Source organism: Bos indicus, chromosome 3, assembly GCF_029378745.1.
Source record: "Bos indicus isolate NIAB-ARS_2022 breed Sahiwal x Tharparkar chromosome 3, NIAB-ARS_B.indTharparkar_mat_pri_1.0, whole genome shotgun sequence".
Taxonomy (NCBI): domain Eukaryota; kingdom Metazoa; phylum Chordata; class Mammalia; order Artiodactyla; family Bovidae; genus Bos; species Bos indicus.
In genome coordinates this window covers 8,463,430-8,484,460 of record NC_091762.1, presented here as the reverse complement: position 1 = coordinate 8,484,460, position 21,031 = coordinate 8,463,430, and the positions used below count along the sequence as shown (strand labels likewise).

The 21,031-nt window shown below is 52.8% G+C and overlaps 1 protein-coding gene across 3 annotated transcripts in view; it reads right to left on the bottom strand.

The window, feature by feature from the left end:
- Positions 1–21,031, bottom strand: part of NECTIN4 (nectin cell adhesion molecule 4) — a 28,341-nt gene that overhangs the window by 6,570 nt on the left and 740 nt on the right. Inside the window, exons 2-3 of one of the 3 annotated variants that reach the window (XM_070783116.1) lie at positions 9,386–9,533; positions 539–898 (exon numbers count right to left, since the gene is read on the bottom strand). In XM_070783116.1, coding sequence (XP_070639217.1) covers positions 539–898; positions 9,386–9,464 — 439 coding nt within the window. In that variant the 5' untranslated portion in view covers positions 9,465–9,533. Of the gene's footprint in view, positions 1–538; positions 899–9,385; positions 9,909–21,031 lie in introns of those variants that run through there. The other 2 variants (XM_070783128.1, XM_070783124.1) reach the window with 2 other exon arrangements.

Genomic DNA, 21,031 nt, shown 5'->3' with positions numbered 1-21,031 from the left:
CCACTGGTCATGCACAGCCACTGTGGGCAGAGCTGGGCCTGTGTGTCCATGTCTAGGCCCAGTATTTTAAATGGAGCCCAGGAGGATGAGGGAGGCTCTGAATGAGTGTGTCTGGTAGAACTGTTGCAGAAACTAGTAAATTTAGCTTGAAGAAGAGATTTGAGTGAGGCATGACAGAGCTCCACATCTAGTGGAGAGGCTGTTTGTTGTGCGGAAGAGAGAAGGCTGTGTCATCTCGCTGCAGAGGGTGAGAGTAACCAAGAGGGAGATTTCAGGTCCATAGAAGGAAGACCAGCCTAATAAATGGATTCTTCCCCAAGGCTGATCAAGCCATATCAAGCTTTTGGGGTCACCTGAAAACAATCTCTGGATTGGGGTGGGGGTGGATGGGCTAAATGAAGCTCTCTCAGTCCCACAGGACCCCCCTCTTCCTGTTTCGACCCCACCCCATTCATCTCTGCATCCCCCTGCCTCTGGCTCTGCCCTCCAAGACCCAGGGCCTGAGGTTCTGGCGTCTCTGGCAACTGGCCTCACTTACCCAAAACGCGGAGCCGCAGCCGCGCCTGGAAGCTTCCAGCAGGGAAGGTGCTGACGCGACACTCGTACTCGCCTTCGTCAGCCTGCACCGCATTGCGCAGCAGTACCGCACCATCCAGGGGGTTCCGTGGGGGCGGCGGCTGTTCCACGCGGCCCTCGTAGGCTGAGCTCACGTGCAGCCCGTATTTGGAGTTCAGCAGTGCCAGTTCCCGGCCGCCCTCGCCCGCATCCACGCGAGCCCATGCCACCTGCTCCACCTGCTCGCCCGGATCCCCTCGGTAGAAGCAGGGCAGCTTGGCATCCTGGCCCAACACCACAGTCACCAGGTCCGAGGTCTCCAGCTCACCAGCAAGGCGCTGACCTGCAGAGGGCAGACAGAAGCAGCCAGGATTAGGGGCGCTGCCAGAGCTGGGGAACACTTATTCATAATGATAATGTCAGCAAAAGCAGCCCAGAACTCCTGGAGCATTTTATGCTTGCAAAGCGCGTTCAGTCCATTACCTCATTAGATCCACAAACCATTCCCAAGAGGTAGGTGTTATTATCGCTCTTTAACAGATGAGGAAACTGAGACCCAAAGAGAGGAAGTGACTTGCCTAAGGCCACACAGATGGTATATGGAAGAGTCACACCCTCTCTCAGCCCTGGATCCTATCCTGAGCAGTTGTAAGGTGGGCAGCTATAACAGGAGAAGAGACCCAGCCTCTGCCCTCTGGGAGCTCAGGGAAATGCATTTTATGCCACAAAGACCTGGAAGCCATGGACAGACTTTCACAGAAGGCTTAACCTACCAAGAGAGGGAAAGAGAATGCTTTCAGAAAGTGACCAGGAGCCAAGGCAAGGGTCGAGAAGAGTTGGTGTCTGGGATGAGGCACGTGGTGTAGGAAGGGTCCATCCCAACAGGCACTTTGGAACATTCTTTTCATGGTTTGAAGATAAGAGGATGAGAGACCTGGGTTCCCAGAGAGAAGAAGGTATGCTATGTGGGAGGAATGGCATGAACCAAGACTCAGAGACAGGAATGAGCAAGTCATTGAAGGTAGAAAGGCCCAGGGTCAGAGGCCCAGAGGGAAGAGGTCAGGACAGATACATAACAGGGTTAGAACCATGAACCAGAAGCAGAGGACTGGAGGTGGGGACCAGGGTTGAAAGGTGAGTGTTATGTGCATTGATAAGGAACAGTATGAAGCCCTCAGGGAGATCTATCATGTAGCCTTATCAGCAAAGAAGGATGCATGTCCTGCACTTAAAGAATCTGAGTTCTTCTGGGGAAGAGATATGTATGGAAACATCTATGGAAATATGTGTGATGGTTTCTTATTTAGTGGTTAGTGGTGTGTTGCAGGTTAGTTACGGGATAGGCTAGTCACAGTGGTCCTGATTCAGGTAGGAGGGCCTCATGCATGAGGTGGGTAGAATCAGGAGGGGTGAGAACTGGAAAGGGATCCCAGGTAAGGGCCCAAGGTGGGCAAACCCCAGGGAGGTGGAGAGTCTGGCTGGTTCAGGAAGCCAAGAGGAGAGGACACACTAAGGCAAGGCGTGTGTGTTGAGTGGGAGTGGGACATCTGGTCACAGCAAAATCAGCCAGGACCTTCCACACCAGGCAAAGGAATTCAGATTTGGCCAGGGGAAATACGGAGTCACTAGAGCATTAAGCCAGTGGTCGTGTGCCCCCCGACTGGAAAGAGAGACTGAGGGCAGGAGACACATTAGGACCCTGCTGGCATCCTGCACGGTGCTGCCAAGAGGAGGGGACAGTTCCAGGAGAAGCTCAGCAGGGCTTGCTCACTGACCAGAAAGAGGAAAGGCTCAAAGACAACTCCTAGGTTTCTAGAATGAGTAACTTATGAGGGAGGTAGGGCCAGAGAAGCTCGAGGCTGGGAAGAAGGAGATTTGAAGTTGTGGAATAAAGTGCATGAAACAGGGCTGGGGGCAGAGGGCTGTGGGCAGAATGAAGGCTCTCTGGAATGGTGAGAGCGCCTTGCTTGGGGATCCATGTCCAGTAATTCCCCAAAGTTCAAAGCTCCTACCTCTGGCCAGCACTTCACACAGCCTGCTGGCCTTCACCTTGCTCATGCTGTGATCCTGCCTGGAACGCCCTCCTCCCTATGTCTGGTAGCTCCTACTCATCACCGTCTGGGTGACTCCTACTCATCCTTAAAGACTCTGCTTAGACATCACTTCCTCCCAGAGTCCTCCCTTCCCCCACCCCCACCTGAGGCTGGGTGATTGCCCTTCCTCCGTTCTCTCTCTAGCATCCTGCGTTGACCCATTACAGACTGACTGCATTTGTTGATACCACAGATTGTATTTGCTGTTTTCTCGTCTGCCTCTTCCACCAGACTGAGAACCTCAAGGGTATAAACTGGATCTCACATCACATATGCAAACATGGCTTCTGATTCAGTGCTCAGTGGTCTGCATTCCTGGCATATAACTGGTACTCAATTATTATTTATTGACTGACTGAATGAGTGGATGAGTGGATGAATGAATGAATGTGAGAGACAGGCGGAAGAAGGAAAGGGTAGAATGAGGAGGAATGTGCAGTCTTTGGTTGGGTTGGGCAGGGAGGGGTTTAGCATGGCAACCTTAGGGTGGAGACACAATAGGCTAGCTAGCTGGGTTCTCTGCCAAAGGGAGTACCTCCAGACTGGACCTAGGGTGAAAGTAGAGGGTGGAGGGAATCAGACATGGGGGGAGAAAATGAAGCCCCACTAGAGTGGCCAGAGGGTCCCAGTGAGGCAGAGCATGGGACAGAGGAAGGGTCCCACGGCCCTGCAAACGGGAAGAGGGAGGGAGGGTGCTGTTGGGAGCTGGGAGGGCCCGAATGGGACGGGACAGACCTGAAGGGCCAGATACCAGGGCCCTGACCTGCCCAAGCTGATGTTGGTCCCACCCAGCCCAGCCAAGGAGTCCAGCTAACCACCTGTCACCCCTCCCAGGCACCTCCTCCTGGCACCAGAGGGAGCAGGGCTGCCAAGGAAGGGCTGAAGGTGGGCTTGAGATTAATGTCCATGCAGGTCACAGGGAATCCAAGCCCTGCTCCACTAAGAGACACTCAAACCCTTCCAAAGCCTACTCCTGGAACAATATCAGATGGCATCCTCATTCCTATACTTGTCAAGCAACTAGCCCCTCCCCACCGCTAATCACATTTCCCCACCAAAAATACCTTCTTAGCGTACAACATGCATTGAGTCCCTAGCACATGTCTGAGTCCGATCCTCCACATCCCTACCTGTGGCTCCATGATCCCCATGATACCAAGTGATAAACCCAAACTTTGCAGGATGAGGAACCCAGTAAAACTGGAAAGTCCCTTCTGGGTCTCTCCCACATCTCTCCATTGTCCTAAATTCACTATTTACTGGGAGCATCTCAGCTTGAGCAACACCCTCCTTCACTTACACACACACACACACACACACACACAGCCTGCAAGAGAAGGACAAGAGAACTTGGGCCCAGTAGGCAGACCCAGAAGCTGAGACTCCCAGGGTAGGGCAGACCAGCACTGCCTCCTCCTTCTCTCCCCCACCCAGTGCCCGCCCGGCGTCAGCATGATGATGTCACCAGAGCAAAGGAGACACACCGCCTGCCTGGTGAGGTCACCCTGCGGGCATGTAGTGGCCAGGCCAAGCCCACGGACCCTTCTGCTGCAGACTGTTTGCTGAGGCTGGTGGACTCTGCTGGTTGAGCACCCCTCCCTCTGACCCTCCCCTCCCCTCCTCCTGGGAGCACCAGGACGCTGGTCAGGAGCCTTGGTGATTCAGCCGCTGCTGCACAGCCAGCCTAGCCACAGCCGCCACCAGCCACCACCTTGCGCAAGGCAGAGAACAGGCCCGACTGGCCGGACGGGATCCCTGCCCTGGTCTTCCCCCACCCCTGGCCAGGCCCCCACGGGCCTCTTTGGGGCCCTGCCCTCTGTGTACCCCACCTGCTCCCAGACAGGCCCTCCGTTCCCGGCCTGGGCTGGCTGCCTTCTCCCTACCCTGTGCCCCAGCTCTCCTCTCTGCGTGAGGCCTGGCCTCTGATGTCCGGAGGGGAGACTGAGGCTGGCAGTGGCAGCTCTCCTGCATCTCTCCGGCAGGTGGCTTCCTTTCTGCAGAGGCTTTCTCCGTCAGCATCCACACTGCATCTAGGGGCATCTAGATCTGGGGGCATCTAGGGGTACACAGTGGGGTCCTGGAGGTGGGTCTAGGAGGAGGAGGAAGGGAGGCAGTGTGAGCTCTATGTGTCTGGTGTCCGTCTTTGGGTGAGGGCCTGGTGAGTCTCAGTTCTGGTTCACATGCAGGAGAGGCTGCCTCTTCTCATGAACTTGGGGGTGTTTCCCACATATATGGGTCCACTTTTTCTCTTCAGGAGTGCATGTGTGCTTGTCAGCATCAGAGCAAGGCTTGAAAAGGCATGTCTGTAATGCGCACACATAGTAAATATTTTCATGTTGGTTTCTCTTAGCTTCCGCATAGTTGTCTGTCTCAGCTGCCTTTGGTCAGTGGTGTGTGGCTCGGGGCCTTTGTCTCTGCACCCACTGGAGTGTCGCCCAGGCACCCCTCCCCTCCTCACCCCAGACTTGAGGCAGATTCATCTCAGGCAGAGAGACCCAGAGATGAGGTCACTGTCCCTCTGGGGTGATGGGAAATTGTCATCAAGGACTACCCCACAGAACAAAACAAAAGCTCTCTACCCTTGCTCCTCAGGTTCCTACTGGAAGGACCCCCACCTTTCTCAGCCCCTCCAGTCACGCCCCAGGCCCCCCCAGTACCTCTGGCCCCTCAAGGAGGCCTCTCCCTGGGAATCTCTGTCAGGTCTCTGCTGCTGCCGCCACCAGAAAAACCAGCTCTCGCTGCAGGCCTGGGGTGAGGGTTGTCTGGTGGAGGTTTGCTGGGAAGGAGGAGGGGGATCCTACCTGGGGCTAGGGGGAGCGGGCTGGGCTGAATAGGGTCTCATTCTCCTTTGTTAACTCTTGCCTCTCCTCACCCCACAACAGCAGCCTCCCCAAGAAAGAGCTGGAATGTGTGGGTGAGTTTGGGGTAAGAAAGGACCTGGGAAGGGACCCCTGAAGCCCCTTATTCAGGACCATTTATATAAACAACCCAACTTTTTTTCCTTCCATCCTTCCCTCTGCCCCATAACCTTGGCCTTGGAACTTTGAAAACCAGCAGATTCTCTCTCTGCCTTCCTCCACCTCCCTTGCTTACCCTCCATTGTCCTAAGCCCCTCAGCTTAGTGAGAGCTTCCCAACCCGGGCAAAGCGCCCACCACAGATTAGTGTCTGGGGAGGGGGGCCACACCAATCACAAAGGGAGGTGAGAACAATGGGGGAGGACGGGCCTTGAGGCAGCCCCGGCTCCGGCCCAGACACGGCTCCCAGCACAGATAAGTCCCCTAAACCCCCCGGAGCCAGAGTCTGAGCCTGGCTGAGTCACCACAACAGCCACACTGTGGGTGGGAGACCCAGAATTCAACTTCTCCCAAACCCCTGGGATCCTAACCCCCTCCCCAATCCTGCCAGCCAGCCACCCCTCCCCCACCTCTGCAAGTGTGGCCAGCTCTGCCCCACCCCAAATCACAGCCTCAACCCAGCTCTCAGGACAGCCAACCAGTTTTAAAGGCAAGGGGGTGTGTGTGGGGGGTGGCCTGAGAACTGTGGGGAAAGCATCTGAAGCCTGAGGCTCCCTGTCCAGTGAAAAAGTGGTCTTGTCCCCTCCCCCTCAGGCACAGCCCTCCTCCTCCAGCTCTGTGGCTGGACCCCAGTTCTGAACTTGACCTTCTCAGTTTAGATTCTGTTCCCAGATTCAGCCCCTAGGCTTCTCTCCTCCCTTCCCTCCTGACTCAGCTCCCCACCCCACCCCATCCCTTCTGTCTGCCTAGACTTTGGTCAGCAGAAGGGCAAGTTTGGGAGTCCAGAAGGCCCAGGCATTCTCTCTTCACTAGGCTTGCTCCCACCGTGGCTGACCTCCCTTCATCCTGCTTGGAGGGCCCCAGGATCCCGAGGCTGAGGTCTAGAGGCTGGGACCGTGGACTCTCCTATGAATCTCTTACTGCCATCTCTGTGGCTGGGGTCCCCTTGGCCCAGCTCCCTGAAACACTGGGGTTGGACTAAGGTCACTGGGGGCCACAGGGCTTCCCTGGGATCCTCCTAGCGCTCCCCACCTTGGGCAGGGATGCTTGCCTCCCTTTCTGGGCTTCCCCTGGGGTTTGGGTAGGTCCTTCAGAAAAGGGCCTGCCCCCACCTCTGTAAATAGGAGTAGAGAAAGGGATGGGGTCCCTCCCTTTCTAGAAAACTAACTTCAGACAGAAAGCTGATCCTAACCCTCAGAGGCCAGACTTCAGAATTCAGAGAACCCTGTGTTCTCTGGGGTCCTGCAGGGCTCAGTTGGACGCAAAGATTAGGAACTAGGACCCTACTGGCAGGGTATCTACAGATTTGGGTCCCTCAGCCCCAGGGCAGGAGATGGGAAGGAGAAGGGAGGAGACCTCACCCGGAAATTCATCCCATTAAGGAGAGACAAAGAGCTGTGGTTGTTGGGGTGCCTCCCCAGCCTGGGCTCCTCTCCCTAACAGGGGTGGGGCAGGGCCCTGGGGCTCAGAGCACTAATGACCCAGGACTTGGTGGGACACAGATCTGCAGCAGTGCAGGGTGGAAGGCAGTATCTAGGGTAAAGCTACCCCCGGTCCCCGCTGAGAAAGGGGGTCAGGACCTTTCCCCCTTCTGTCGCCATAGCCAGATGGACTGCCTCTACCAGCACCCAGCACCCTCCTTCAGTCAGGGCCTGGACGTTCACGCAGCCACAGGCTCTCAGAGCTGGAAGGCCCTTATAGATCATCTGGTCCTACCTCTTGGTCTCCTGAAGTCTAGATTCTTAGTAGCCCAAGGTCGTGTAACAAATTAACTGCAGAAATGGGGTCAGAACCCCAAACTCCTGATTTCCCAAGGTTCCTGTCCAAGGCTTTCTCAGAGACAAGAACACTTCAGTTTCCTGGGGGCCGTTGAGGAGATGCCCACAGGGGAGCCAGAATGGGGGTGGCAGTTAGGTAGGCCCACCTGTTCCTCAGGCTGGGAACCCGGGGTCTGACTTCTGGCCCGCAGAGCACTCTCTGCAGGTCACAGCAGCTGAGTGTGGCTCCCTGGGTGCCAGCTTCCCTGGAGCCAGGCTGCCTCCCTGGCCACGGCACCCGTCCATCAGGCACCAGACAAGGTTGGGGTGATGCCCTAACTATAAGGGGTCTCCTGTCCCTGCCATGGGCTTCTCTGAGAAAGAACAGCTTTGTGTCCTGGAAAAAGAAGGCAGGGACTATGTCTTGCTAAGCGTTGCATGTCCAGCATCCAGTGCCCTGGCTCTCCCTAGTGAACACTCAGAGGTGCTATGCTCCGATGACTTAGGGGTTGGAAGACCAAGACGCTAACCCCCATTATGCTTCTAACACTGAGGAATCTTGAGATCTCGCTGGCCTTTCTATTTCTTTCAGTTCTCCCTGGAAACTTCCCTGAGGGAGTTGGCTCTCTTTGATCCCTTCCGAGTCCTGAGACATCATGGCTCCACTCTCTAGATGTGGGTAGATCCTTTAGGTGTGGGTAGATCCTACAGGAAAGTGACTGCTGAGTGCCCTGGCCCCAGCAACCAGGCCCCACCCTGTTGGCCTAAGCAAGTGAGAAGAGTTGTCTGGAAGATGGGAATTAAGATGGGGGGGGAGGGGAGGGAGAGATGGCAGGGCTTAGAACTCAGTATCCTGCAGCTGGAGGCTGGGCCAACGACCCCTCTGTTAGAAAATCAGAGCAAGAGCCGCCCCCACCCATCCACACATCTAGGTCTGACTCCTCCTGACAGCTTTAGGTGGGGATGGAGGTTAGGGAGAATCACTGCTGGACAACTGCAGCTCCGTCACCACTGCTCCTGGGACTTGGAATCAAACTGTTGTATGTAGGTGAGGCCCTGTCTTTCTAAGGAGGAAGATTTCTCAGTTGTCCATTACCTTGGGAACAGCCTAAGGTATCCTACCCTGGTTTCATTGTGCATACACACACTTACAGACACACACACACACACTCTCTCCCCCACTCTGAAGATTATAAGTTCCTATAATTTCTAATCTTCTGTACATAGTGCTAGACGGGAGTGATCCAAGACATCTAGTTGAGAAAATAGGACGAGGGATAAAGAAAAGAGGACCATGCCCTCTCTAGAAGGTGCCCCACTTCCACTCATGGAAGTAGCCGTCTTACTTTGGAATAGCACCCCTCATAGTGTGCTCAGAGACGGGGGGCCAGAGTGAAAAGAGCTTCCAGCTCCCCGACAGTCCCCCAACAGGTGCCACAGAACTGGTATTCTGGGCCATCATGGAGAGAGGAGGGGAGAGAAAGACCCTGTCCATTCTCTGGACATCAGGCATCCTACACCCTGATGACTGGGGAAACCAGCTCAGCCCTGAGTCAGCTGCAGCCCCAGTCAGCAATTCTGAAGCCCAGGGGGTGGGTGAGGGAATCTCTACGAAACCCTGGGGCAAAAGGGTCCCCACCAGTTCCACCTCCCTGGCCACCTGTACTGGATTACCACATCTCTTCCCTCAGAGGCAGCTCCAGCCTTTTGGCTAAGGTGGTCAGGGAGCCCAGACCCAGAGACCTGGCCTGGGGCTGGAAAGGGACATGAAACAGAAGAGCTCCAGTGGCTCTCCTGAGGGCCCTGGTAGCAGCTGGAGAGGCAAGAGGGAAGCCGATTCCTCAGCTCAGAGTACAGGAAGGGAATGTGTATGTGTGCACGCGTGTACATGCGTGTGGATGTGTGTGTGTGTGTGTGCCTGGTCGGCTTGGGCTCAGGAACAAGGGTCCTGAAGCAAGTCCTACCTGTAAATGACGCCAGGAGCAGCAGCAGCAGCAGCCAGGCCGCAGGACCCCACATCTCGGCTCCCAGGGACAGAGGCATTGGTCGGGAGGCAGAGCTGCCCAGTGTTTCTGAAGTTCCACCGAGGTCTCCCTGGGAGCCGCTCGAGAGCTGGATAGGGACCGACCCAGACGGTAGGCAGTTACAGAGTCCTCCGGCAGGGACGCACCTGCCTGCCCCCTGGGGTCTCCGCTAGGGGACCCAGCCCCCTTGCACCCACTCAGCTGTAGCTACCCCCAAGAAGCCGTGATCGGGAGCTCCGAGCTCCCCCAGAGCTGCTTCCCACGCCGTGGCCAACAACGAAGGCAGAAACTTGGGAACCTGCTCAGCAGGTCAGAACAGGTGCGTCTCCGGGGGCTGGGCCTGGCACGGAGACTAGGCAGCCGCCGCCCCCACGGCTCGGGCTGGCTAATGGGCGCCACAGAGGGAGGGAATAAGGGAAAGACCTGGGGGGGTGTGGGATCCCATCATCAGCTGCAGGCTTTACCTGGCAGTGTGTGGAAGGGGCTGTGACGGGAGGGGCCGGGTGGGGGGAGGGGTAGGAAAGGCCCAGGGTGGCTCAAAGAGGGAGGCACCTGGCCAGGAGGAACCAGGGCAAGGCCCTTGTGGGTGGAAAGCAAGCCAGTAGTCCCGCACCCCGGCCAGTCTTGCTGCCTTCCCTTGGGTTTTGCTGAGTTCCCCAACTTCCCAGAGGGGCTCAGCTTTCGAGCCAGAATCGGAGAAGACCAGAATAGAGGACAGTACTGCCCAAATACTTCATCCACTAGATGAGAAAACAGAGGCCCAGAGTGGGGAAGGGGCTTGCTGGAGGACACAGCTTAGGTAGTATGAGACATCTCTACCTTTGAGGTAGGGAATTAGATAAAAGGCAAGAATACTGGTAGCCATTCCCTTCTTCAGGGGATCTTCCCAACTCAGGGATGAAACCCAGGTCTTCTGCCTTGCAGGCAGTTTTTACCGTCTGAGCCACCGGGGAAGCCCCAGAGACCCCTCAGAAGGAACTTAAGTGACCGCCTCCCCAAAGCCTCCCCACCGACATAAGAGAAGCCAAGGGATTGACCAAAGCATTAACCCCACAGATTGCTGGCCTCCCTAGCAGGACTCTCCATCAGCGTCAACACCTTCTCACTACTGGTCAGGAGTCCCCACACTGCACCAGCACCACCTGAGCGGAAAGGGGCTCCTTTCCACCACCTCTGGGGTTGCTTTAACCATTTACCCCATGGTTACTGAACAAAGCCACATGTCTGGGCTTTGCAAGGACAATCGATTTCAAATACTCTGTCCTTGTATTCCTATAAGTATACTCTTACTGGTCAGACCATCTGTTTCCATGTTGCCTATAATGTTACTGCCAAGTTACACGAAACCTTACTGACCTATCTGGGATAGCCAGAGAATGGGGCAAACTCAACTCCCTGAAAACTAAGGGAAGGGGAGGTGCAAGATCATTGACGTACTGGAGCTAAAACATATATATATATATATATATATATACAGGTAGACAGGAGAGAGGAGGAAATGTATACAGGTTAAAATCTTGCAGCAGGGTCCTTTTGTCTGGAGAGGGGCAGGCAGGAGGAGTCAAGGACAGCAAGGTGCAGGGGTGGGGGTCATTTCATGTAGAATATTTTACACACACACATACATACACACTCCTGATTCCATCTGTCAAAATCTTACTCATCTTTCAAAGCTGACCTCAGATGCCACATTTTCCATGAAGCCTTCTCAGTTCCTCCCACCTAAAATTAATCTTTCTCCCTTCTGTTCTTCCTCAGCCTCTGCTAGTCCCTTTATTATAGCTTGCGTACTCATAATTTGTGCACATCTTATCTCCTTAACTAAATTGTAAGCTTCAATTCAAGAAGCATCGATTGAAGCCTGCTGTGTGCCAAGGATTCAGCAAATGTGTTAAATGAGGGACGGGATGAGAACTGTAGTCTGTGAACTCCTGGAAAGTCAGGCTTGTTTTGTAATCTTGGCTCAATCATCCATGCTAGCACAGTCCACAGCACTTAACGGGGACTGGATGCACTTTTGTTGAAGGCATGACATTATGGATAGAAAAGGTGGTCAGGTACGGAGTGGAAATCCTGACTCTCCCCGACCTGGTCAGCGACCCAGACTTTAACCCTGCCTCTGGACAATGAGCCCAACTCTGGACCATGACTCCAGGGGCTCTAGATCCCAAATCTCACAATGTTCATGGCAGTGACCTCTTCTTAGAGAACTATTTCCCACGAGGACCAGGCTGAATGCCAAAGCTCCTGTTTCTCTCCACCTCTGCCAGAGTGAACCCCTTCCCCTCTTCAGGACTCACCTGTGCCAGGGGAGCAACCCCACCCCGATGTAGCTTTGAGATCCACAGTGGCAGGGGTGGGGTAAAGCCGGGGGGAATAAGAGGGAGGAGCACCCTGTGTTATAATTATAATTATCACACTTCGGATCCTATCGCACGATTTCAGAGGAGCTCCTTTCCTTCCCACGGATTCACCCCTCCTGGTCCAGGAAACCCCAGGAGAAACTGAGGCACAGTGGTGGGAAAGCAGTATGATCACAAGGTGGGCACCCAGTCCCTATATCCCTTTCACCTTTTCCATTCACAGTACATCCATGGTGTGGCCGGTCAAGATGTCTAGGGCCCTCCATCACTCACCTGCAGTTCCAGTCATATGGAGCACTGGGCTCCCGCTGGACTTACCAGGGCTGTCAAGGCCAGGCTGTGCCAAATATTTTTTCATGGGTATGTTGAGGTCCTAGTAAACACCAGAGGTGGCCTTGGAAGGAGGACTAAGGCTACCACTGGGCCTGAAAGGGAGCACCTGGGCCAGGAAGTCACTTCAGGCCTCTGCTGGAGGTAGGGATCTGTGTCCTCCTCCTCCAACAAGTATCTGTCTCCAAGTCCCTCTGCCCGCTGTGTCCTCAGTCCTGTATATTTCACATGGGCCATGCTCTTGGGGAACACGCCCTCATTCTTAGGCCTTGCCTGCACTCTTCTGGGATGAAGCTTGCAACAGGCAAATTCCAGGGTTGGGGCCAGAAGGGAATATTTTTTGGAGAAGACTTTGCAAACAAGTGTGTGGTTTCTCTTCTGTTCTCTCTCCCTCATTGAATCCCCATTCTCCTCATGCCTCACTACCTACCCTCCTCCCACCCACATTCTGGGCCCTAAGAATGGGAATAATTCAAGTCAAGGTGGCCTCCTCAGCATGTGTATTGTTCTACTGGCATCACTGCAGGCATGCCTGCATGCCTGAGTTCATTCAACAGACATTTAGTGAGCACCTTCTCACGCCAGGCCGCAGGCAGAGGATAAAGATGTGTAAATCATGTGGTCCCTGCCTCAAGCGCCCTCAGTTAGGAGAGACAGATGCATAACAACACGCCAGACCCCTCCATCACGCGTTCCCTGCACGTCTCTGTATGTCCATGCCCAGGGCTTTCTGTGTGTGTCTAACTTCAGATGTTCATCGTCTAATGTGTCCAAGCATCCGCTTGTAACCTGTGTCTGTCTCCACGGAAGGCCGCACACCTCAGCCAAACCGGTTGGAGTGGGTTGTGCTGAAATTTTTGTTTGTGTCAATGGGACTTGGAGGTGAGTCAGGGAAGACCAAGGCTGGGTGGGGTGGTGTGGAGGAGAAGAAGAGTGAGAGTGAGGGTCAGACTGAGTGAGCAGGGGAAGAAGGGAGTGGGTCAGGATGGGAGGGGCTGGGGTGGGGCATCAGCTATCAGGAGGGTATCAGGAGGATGGGTTGGGGGAAGGAGGAGATGAGAGGGCCTCTTAGTGAGTAATATCCTGTTTGTCTGAGGTGAGATCCCAGGTCAAAGAGTCAGAGGCTGGCAGGGAGACCCTTGGGCTTTGCAAGAGACAAAAGCAGACAATAAAGCCGAGCAGAACTAGTTGGAAGCATGAGGGTGGACGAAATGTCTACATTCCATTTCTATACAGCTTTGTTTCTTTGTGTGGTATTAAGCTATTTCTGCGGTTTGTACAGAGAAGTGTCAGGGGGTTGACTGAGGCTGTAGTGGAAGATTACTGATAGGGGACGTGACTCCATCCCTCAGGACCAAGGCTATTTCCAGTAGAAGCTTCAAGATCCCTTTTCCTGCTCCTCCCTGGGACTCTGTTCACCCACAGAGGGCTAGACAGTGACCCCGATATTCTGGCAGCTTTTCCTCCTCTGAAAAGAGCCTTTGCTCCCCTCTGGCTGGAGCTTCACTGCGCCAAGTATCAGGACGATGGCATCCTGCTTCCTAAGAGATTTCCTCTAAACATTGCCATGCGCTGTGCTGTTCCTATCTGGCTATCCTGCGAGTCCATTGATTCCCCAGTACCCAGCCCCATCCTTTCCTGTTGCCTAACAACAACCACACTTTCCTGTTGCCCAACAACATCCCTTAGAGCTTAGGGGGCTGGATTTGCTTGTTCCTAAAAAGCCCTGAAGCTGAGTCAGGAAGTAGCTGAGCATAAGACATATTTGGGTCCTATTTCTCAGTAGGATGATGCGTGCAGAGCCCCCTCCTCCTTGCGTTCATCCCAGGACCTCCCCAAGCTTCTGTAAATACATAATCACAGAATCAGGGACCACAGTGTGGGTAAAGAGAGAGATGCCTTCATTCTTTGACTCTGTGGTCTCTGGGTGCTCCTGCCCAGTCGCTCAGTCATGTCTGACTCTTGTGACCCCATGGACGGTCGCTTGCCAGGCTCCCCTGTCCATAGGATTTTCCAAGCAAGAATACTGGAGTGGGTTGCCATTTCCTCCTCCAGGGCATTTTTCCTCACCCAGCGATCGAACCCACATCTCCTGCATTGGCAGGTGGGTTCTTTACTATGGAGCCCCCAGGGAAGCCCTGGTCTCTGGGTGGACTAGCACTTTTAGAAGGTTCTGGAAATAGGTCCTGACTGGCCAAGGACAAGAGTAGGAGCCCTTGTGGAAATCAGAGTCTTCCAAGTGCTGACAAGAGCAGGAGAAGATGGCAGTGGTTTAAAGGGCAAAGCTCAGGTGGAGACCAAAGAGTTCAGTGAGAGAATGGATTCTAGCGATGACCCCAAACTGTGCTTCCCTGCATTTCCCCATTCCTGTCCCCACCCCCAACCACAGAAAGAACCAGGCTCCTTCCAGGGAGCCCACCTGTTAGAAAACATGTAGACAGCCCCCAGGGACTAGCCCCACATGCAGAGCCTATACCACCAGGACATCTTTAGGTAATATCTGGCCTCTTAGTTTCTCAAACTTGTCTCCAGGTATCCAGCTTAGATACTGAGGGTGTGGCTCCTCTCTGCACCAAAGAGACTGCCACTTCCCAGCCATCAGCCTGGGTTTCTGACACCACCTGGCTTGGCTTCCCCAGGGGAAAGCCTTCTGAGGCCCTGAGATATAGCATCACCCCAGGACCAGGCCCTGGGCGGCAGGACAGCTGCAGAGCAGAATATGGGGCTGTGGATGGAGAAAAACATCATGACACCCAGGAAGCCTGAAAGGACTGGGAGACTGGAGGGAAAGGCCTGAGGGGAGAGGCCAATCGTCAGATGAGAGAGGCAGAAGCTGAGAGGACATGAGCAGGAGGTAGGAATCAGGGGAACCAGTAGGATCTGGGGTTTCCTGTAATTGGAGGATGGATTTTAGTATGACATTTGTTAGCAGAGTCCTCCTTCTGTATGATCCAGGAGTACTCACCTCTCTCTCACCTCAATTCGAATCCCCTCCTTCCCACATGCGTGCTAAGTCACTTCAGTCGTGTCCGACTCTTTGCGACCCTATGAACTGTAGCCCACCTCTGTCCGTGGGGTTCTCCAGGCAAGAATACTGGAGTGAGTTGCCATGCCCTCCTCCAGGGGATCTTCCCAATCCAGGGATCAAACCTATGACCCTTACATCTCCTGCATTGGCAGCTGGGTTCTTTACCACTAGTGCCACCTCAGAAGCCCTTTCTCTCCACACCAGGACCCAAAGTTACATCAGACCTGCAGCTCCACCTGTTTCCACAACCATGCTCAACTCTCAGCAGGCAGGCATCGCTGCCCTGGTCAGAGGCCAGGATGCCATGCAGCTGTGGAGGAACCCTAGTCTAAGTGCCCTGGTTCTTGCTCTGCCTAGTCCTGGAAAGCAGGGACTGGGTACTTCACGTTCCGAGACACCCCCAAAGCCCCACTGCAGCAGGACTAGTTCTTAGTCTTGCTCCCGCTTCTCGCTCTGCCTGGTCCTGGAAAGCAGGGACTGGGTCCTTCAGGTTCCGAGACACCCCCAAAGTCCCACCGCAGCAGGACTAGTTCTTAGTCTTGCTCCCACTGCACTCAGAGACTTGGGCCTGTCCTGCATCAGTTTTCAGTCCCAGAGATAGCCAGGCGGGGAGCTTTTGAGCTGAGGATGGAGGAGGTAAGTCCCAGTTGCAGGAGAAGCAGGAAGAGTGGGAGTGGAAGTGGAAGCTTCAGAGTGGAAGCCCAGTTAGAGCATGCCCCTGACTCCCTCCTGAGCATCTTCCACCACACATTCCAAGATGTACTTGAGGCTTTCTGTGAAGAAATCCCTAGTTACTGCCCTCCAGCCTCATCTTAAAGCCTTCCTGCTGAACCTCAGTTTTTCCTTCAACTCTAAAAGTGGCATAGAAGAAGGGCTGGGGATCAAGAAACAGTGCAAGAGTCCCTTGCCTGTGATAACCAGTGAGATCAGGAAGCACTGGTCCATGGGCTATATGGAGAGGCAGAGGAAGAAGGACTAGAGTCTAATCTCCCCATTCTAGCCGGCTTCTCTCCCTGGGCCCAGGCCTCCACACACGAAGGTCCTCTGTGGAGAAATACTACTCCCCATATATTGAAGCTCGCTTAGGTCCTCATCAGTGATCAATGATGAGGTCCCTATGACTGTGTCCAGGGACCCCAAACTGCTTCTACATTTCTAGCACACAGCCAAAGGGGAGAAACCTGGTCACCCCTAGAAGGTTCCAGAGCTCCTTGCAGAAAAGTCAGATGGTCAGCTCTGTTCAGCAGCAGAGAGAGGGCAGGGGGACAAAAGACAGAGATCCAGAGAGAAAAACACAAAGTGGAAATGGTGAGAGAGACCTCAAGGCACAGTGATACAGGTTGAAACTTAGACAAAGAAACGGAAGGAGAAACTCACAAGTTATCGAAGAGGGGTAATTCAAAGAGACAACAAGCTGAGACAAAATCTGAAACAGACAGAAAGACCTAAAGAGACATTTCTGGATGCCTGCATGCCCACTGTTGGGATCACTCAGGTATTTCCCTCTTCCACCCTCAATTTCCACCACTCACTTGACCCATTGATACTTTGCTACTCAGTATCACCATGGCTCAGGTTCTTCCCCATCCTCATCCCACTGCTCCATCATTCTCTAACTCACCTGATGTTCACTCCCCTCCACCCCAAGTCTGCTTACAGTTCTGCTTTTCTCTCAAACTCCTTTCAACTCACGTCTCAATCACGACTCAAGATCTGGCCTCTTGAAGTCTCTGGTCCTGGTCATTCCTCTGGCCTTCCGTTTGCCCATGTCCTTATTCTGGCTGAGCTGAGCAAAGAGTCAGTGGGGCCAAGAAGGCATGGGGACAGGAAATCAACTAGCCAGAATGAGCTGTGGGAAAAATGTAGAAAGGTCAGAGGACAAAAAAGGAAGAGCCAGAGACACCGCCAGAAGGATAGGACAGCCTGGGAGATGTAGGTAGAGGAAATTGAGAGTCCTGACAGTGTGACTAAGACCCCTAGGGTCCAATTGTTGGCTTTCTGTGTGACTGGACAATGCTGAGAACCAGAGATGGTTCCAGGGGAAGAAGATGGGGTTATGGAAGGGTAAAGACAGACTAAGAGTTTTGTGAAGGTTTGAGACAAGCGGGTGTAGATTTAGGGCTGGGACAGATATGAGACTGAAAAGCTGAGCTGCAGGGATCCTTGCTTGCCAGAAATAGCCAACTGAGGAGACTGAAGTCATAGGGTCACATCAGGATTCTGAGACTTTCAGGATGATCAGCCCCTCCCCCTACTCCTGGACAGAGGTTGTCCCTGTATATTATTAGCAGGTGGAAAGCAGGTCCAGAGAAGGAGAAGCCCTGGTAGCCCTTCTCCCTATTTCTCACAATTCTCTCACAGGTGTGCCCTTCACTTTATCTTAATGCCCTTTCAGCTTTTTACCATTGATGGAGCCATTGCTGCTGCTGCTGCTGCTGCTGCTAAGTTGCTTCAGTCGTGTCTGACTCTGTGCGACCCCATAGATGGCACCCCACCAGGCTCCCCCGTCCCTGGAATTCTCCAGGCAAGATCACTGGAGTGGGTTGCCATTTCCTTCTCCAATGCATGAAAGTGAAAAGTGAAAGTGAAGTCACTCAGTCGTGTCGGACTCTTAGCGACCCCATGAACTGCAGCCTGCCAGGCTCCTCCGTCCATGGGATTTTCCAGGCAAGACTACTGGAGTGGGGTGCCATTGCCTTCTCCAGATGGAGTCATTACACACCACTTAAGATGCTGTCCTGGAGTGTCAAGTGTGTGTCAGACAAGCACAAATTGGTTTATTTTCTTCCTCTCTTCTCTCCTTCTTCTTCCCCTCTTTTCCCCTCTCCAAGTTTTTTTTTTTTTTTTTTCTTCCTCCAAAATACGGGCTTGATTCAGGCTAACCAGGGGAGGAAGGAGTCCTCCCCCAGGTCTATGTTTGGGATGCCAATGGACATGTCAGACACCTCTGACTACTAGGTGGAACTGGAAGAGATACAGAAGTGGCAGGAACAGCTAAGGAGCACGTGAGGTTCAGGCTGCATGTTCAAGTGAGATGCGGACTGCTGAGGACCCAGAGTGGCAGCTGGGAGGAGAAGGAAAACAAAGCTGGGAGAGAGGAGCTGGAAAGGCCCCTGGGGTGGGGAGTTCCCTGTTGTGTCCAGGAGAAGCAGAAAATGAGTCTGGCGGAACCGCCAAAGACTTAAGCAAAAGCAAGAGCCTAAAATGGGCATATAGGGCAGGTCGGTTAAAGCAAAACGACACCACCCTCAAGGCAGCTCCTCATTGAAATCTTAGGAGTCCTCAGTGAAATCTTAGGACAGATTTGAATCCAGCATTTGGGAGATTAGCCAGTTAGAAGCCTTAGGGAAAGACTGACTTTCAGATTTCAGCCAAGGATGTTAGTAATGATTTTTTTTTTTAACCACGATCTGGAAAACTGAGGATCCCCTTTGCCAAAATCAGGGAAAGCTATAGTTGGGTGGGCAGGGACTTTCAAAGCTACTGCTGGGTCTCGGCTTAAAGGTATAGGTAAGGAATAGGTCCTCATACGTTCCTGCCCATACCCTCTTCATGCTATTTTTCTCTAAGGACCAAGAGTTAGGATCTGGAGTGGGAAAAGCCCTGCTGTGCTGTTCCTGAATGACACCTCCATCCCTACTGTAGCTCGAGTCACTCTCTAAGGCCTTGGTTTCTGGGACATGATGGGGACTAAGCTGATGCTATAGAAACCAAAGGCAAAAGTAAGCAGTCATCACTCCCATTTACAGCCCAGCCCCGACAGACACAAGGCCTGTTTCTGTCCCACCTCAGCAATGCTGGAAGTAGAAACCTGCCTGCATTCTCACCTGTAGCTAAATCTAGTCAGTGTGGGTCTGGGCCTCTTCATTCTTCCCTGGGTCTTGCAGGGATGAGTTAAGAAGCAGCTCAGGGACCTGGCTTGAATAAAAGGCTGATACCAGGGAGGGGCAGGAGTCTGTTCTTCTCACTCCTCCCCCCCTTCACCTCTATCCAGCTTCTAAGGCTGGGCAGCTTCTGCCCTGGATCTTATCAGGAGAAACTCCCTGCCCTTAATTCTGAGTTCCAGATGCCACAGTACCTGTTTCCTTGTGCTGTATGAGTTCATGAGACAAGATGAAATCAGGAATTACTCTTCCTAGGACTCAATAGTGAAAAGTTCTCCAAAGTTCCAGATCTCTTCCCTCACCCCAACCCAATCTCTCCTCTAGCCCTCGCCCTGGCCCCCTCCCCCCTGCACAGTACCCTGAGACTGGGCTCTACTACCCTCTAGTGGCCAGATAGGAAAGGGCTGTCCCACCCAGTCAAGACTTTCAAGCCTTTACCACAGATCTCTGGTTTGTAAAACAACTAAGAGATTAGCCTTTGCCCTGCTTTATTCCGTTTTCCAAGGCCAAATTTGCCTGTTACTCCAGGTGTTTCTTGACTTCCTACTTTTGCATTCCAGTCCCCTATAATGAAAAGGACATCTTTTTTTGGATAATCACGATGGTATGATCACTCACCTAGAGCCAGACAATCCTGGAATGTGAAGTCAAGTGGGCCTTAGAAAGCATCACTACGAGCAAAGCTAGTGGAGGTGATGGAATTCCAGTTGAGCTATTCCAAATCCTGAAAGATGATGCTGTGAAAGTGCTGCACTCAATATGCCAGCAAATTTGGAAAACTCAGCAGTGGCCACAGGGCTGGAAAAAGTCAGTTTTCATTCCAATCCCAAAGAAAGGCAATGCCAAAGAATGCTCAAACTACCGCACAATTGCACTCATCTCACACGCTAGTAAAGTAATGCTCAAAATTCTCCAAGCCAGGCTTCAGCAATAGGTGAACCGTGAACTTCCTGATGTTCAAGCTGGTTTTAGAAAAGGCAGAGGAACCAGAGATCAAATTGCCAACATCCACTGGATCATCAAAAAAGCAAGAGAGTTCTAGAAAAACATCTATTTCTGCTTTATTGACTATGCCAAAGACTTTGACTGTGTGGATCACAATAAACTGTGGAAAATCCTGAAAGAGATGGGAATACCCAACCACCTGACCTGCTTCTTGAGAAACCTATATGCAGGTCAGGAAGCAATAGTTAGAACTGGACATGGAACAACAGACTGGTTCCAATTAGGAAAAGGAGTATGTCAAGGCTGTATATTGTCACCCTGCTTATTTAACTTATTTGCAGAGTACATCATGAGAAACGCTGGGCTGGAAGAAGCACAAGCTGGAATTAAGATTGCCGGGAGAAATATCAATAACCTCAGATATGCAGATGACACCACCCTTATGGCAGAAAGTGAAAAGGAACTAAAGAGCCTCTTGATGAAAGTGAAAGTGGAGAGTGAAAAAGTTGGCTTAAAGCTCAACATTCAGAAAATGAAGATCATGGCATCTGGTCCCATCACTTCATGGGAAATAGATGGAGAAACAGTGGAAACAGTGTCAGACTTTATTTTTCTGGGCTCCAAAATCACTGCAGATGGTGACTGCAGCCATGAAATTAAGAGACACTTACTCCTTGGAAGAAAAGTTATGACCAACCTAGATAGCATATTCAAAAGCAGAGACATTACTTTGCCAACTAAAGTCCGTCTAGTCAAGGATATGGTTTTTCCAGTGGTCATGTATGGATGTGAGAGTTGGACTATGAAGAAAGCTGAGCGCCGAAGAATTGATGCTTTTGAACTGTGGTGTTAGAGAAGACTCTTGAGAGTCCCTTGGACTGCAAGGAGATCCAACCAGTCCATTCTAAAGGAGATCAGCCCTGGGTGTTCTTTGGAAAGAATGATGCTAAAACTGAAACTCCAGTACTTTGGCCACCTCATGTGAAGAGTTGACTCATTGGTAAAGACTCTGATGCTGGGAGGGATTGGGGGCAGG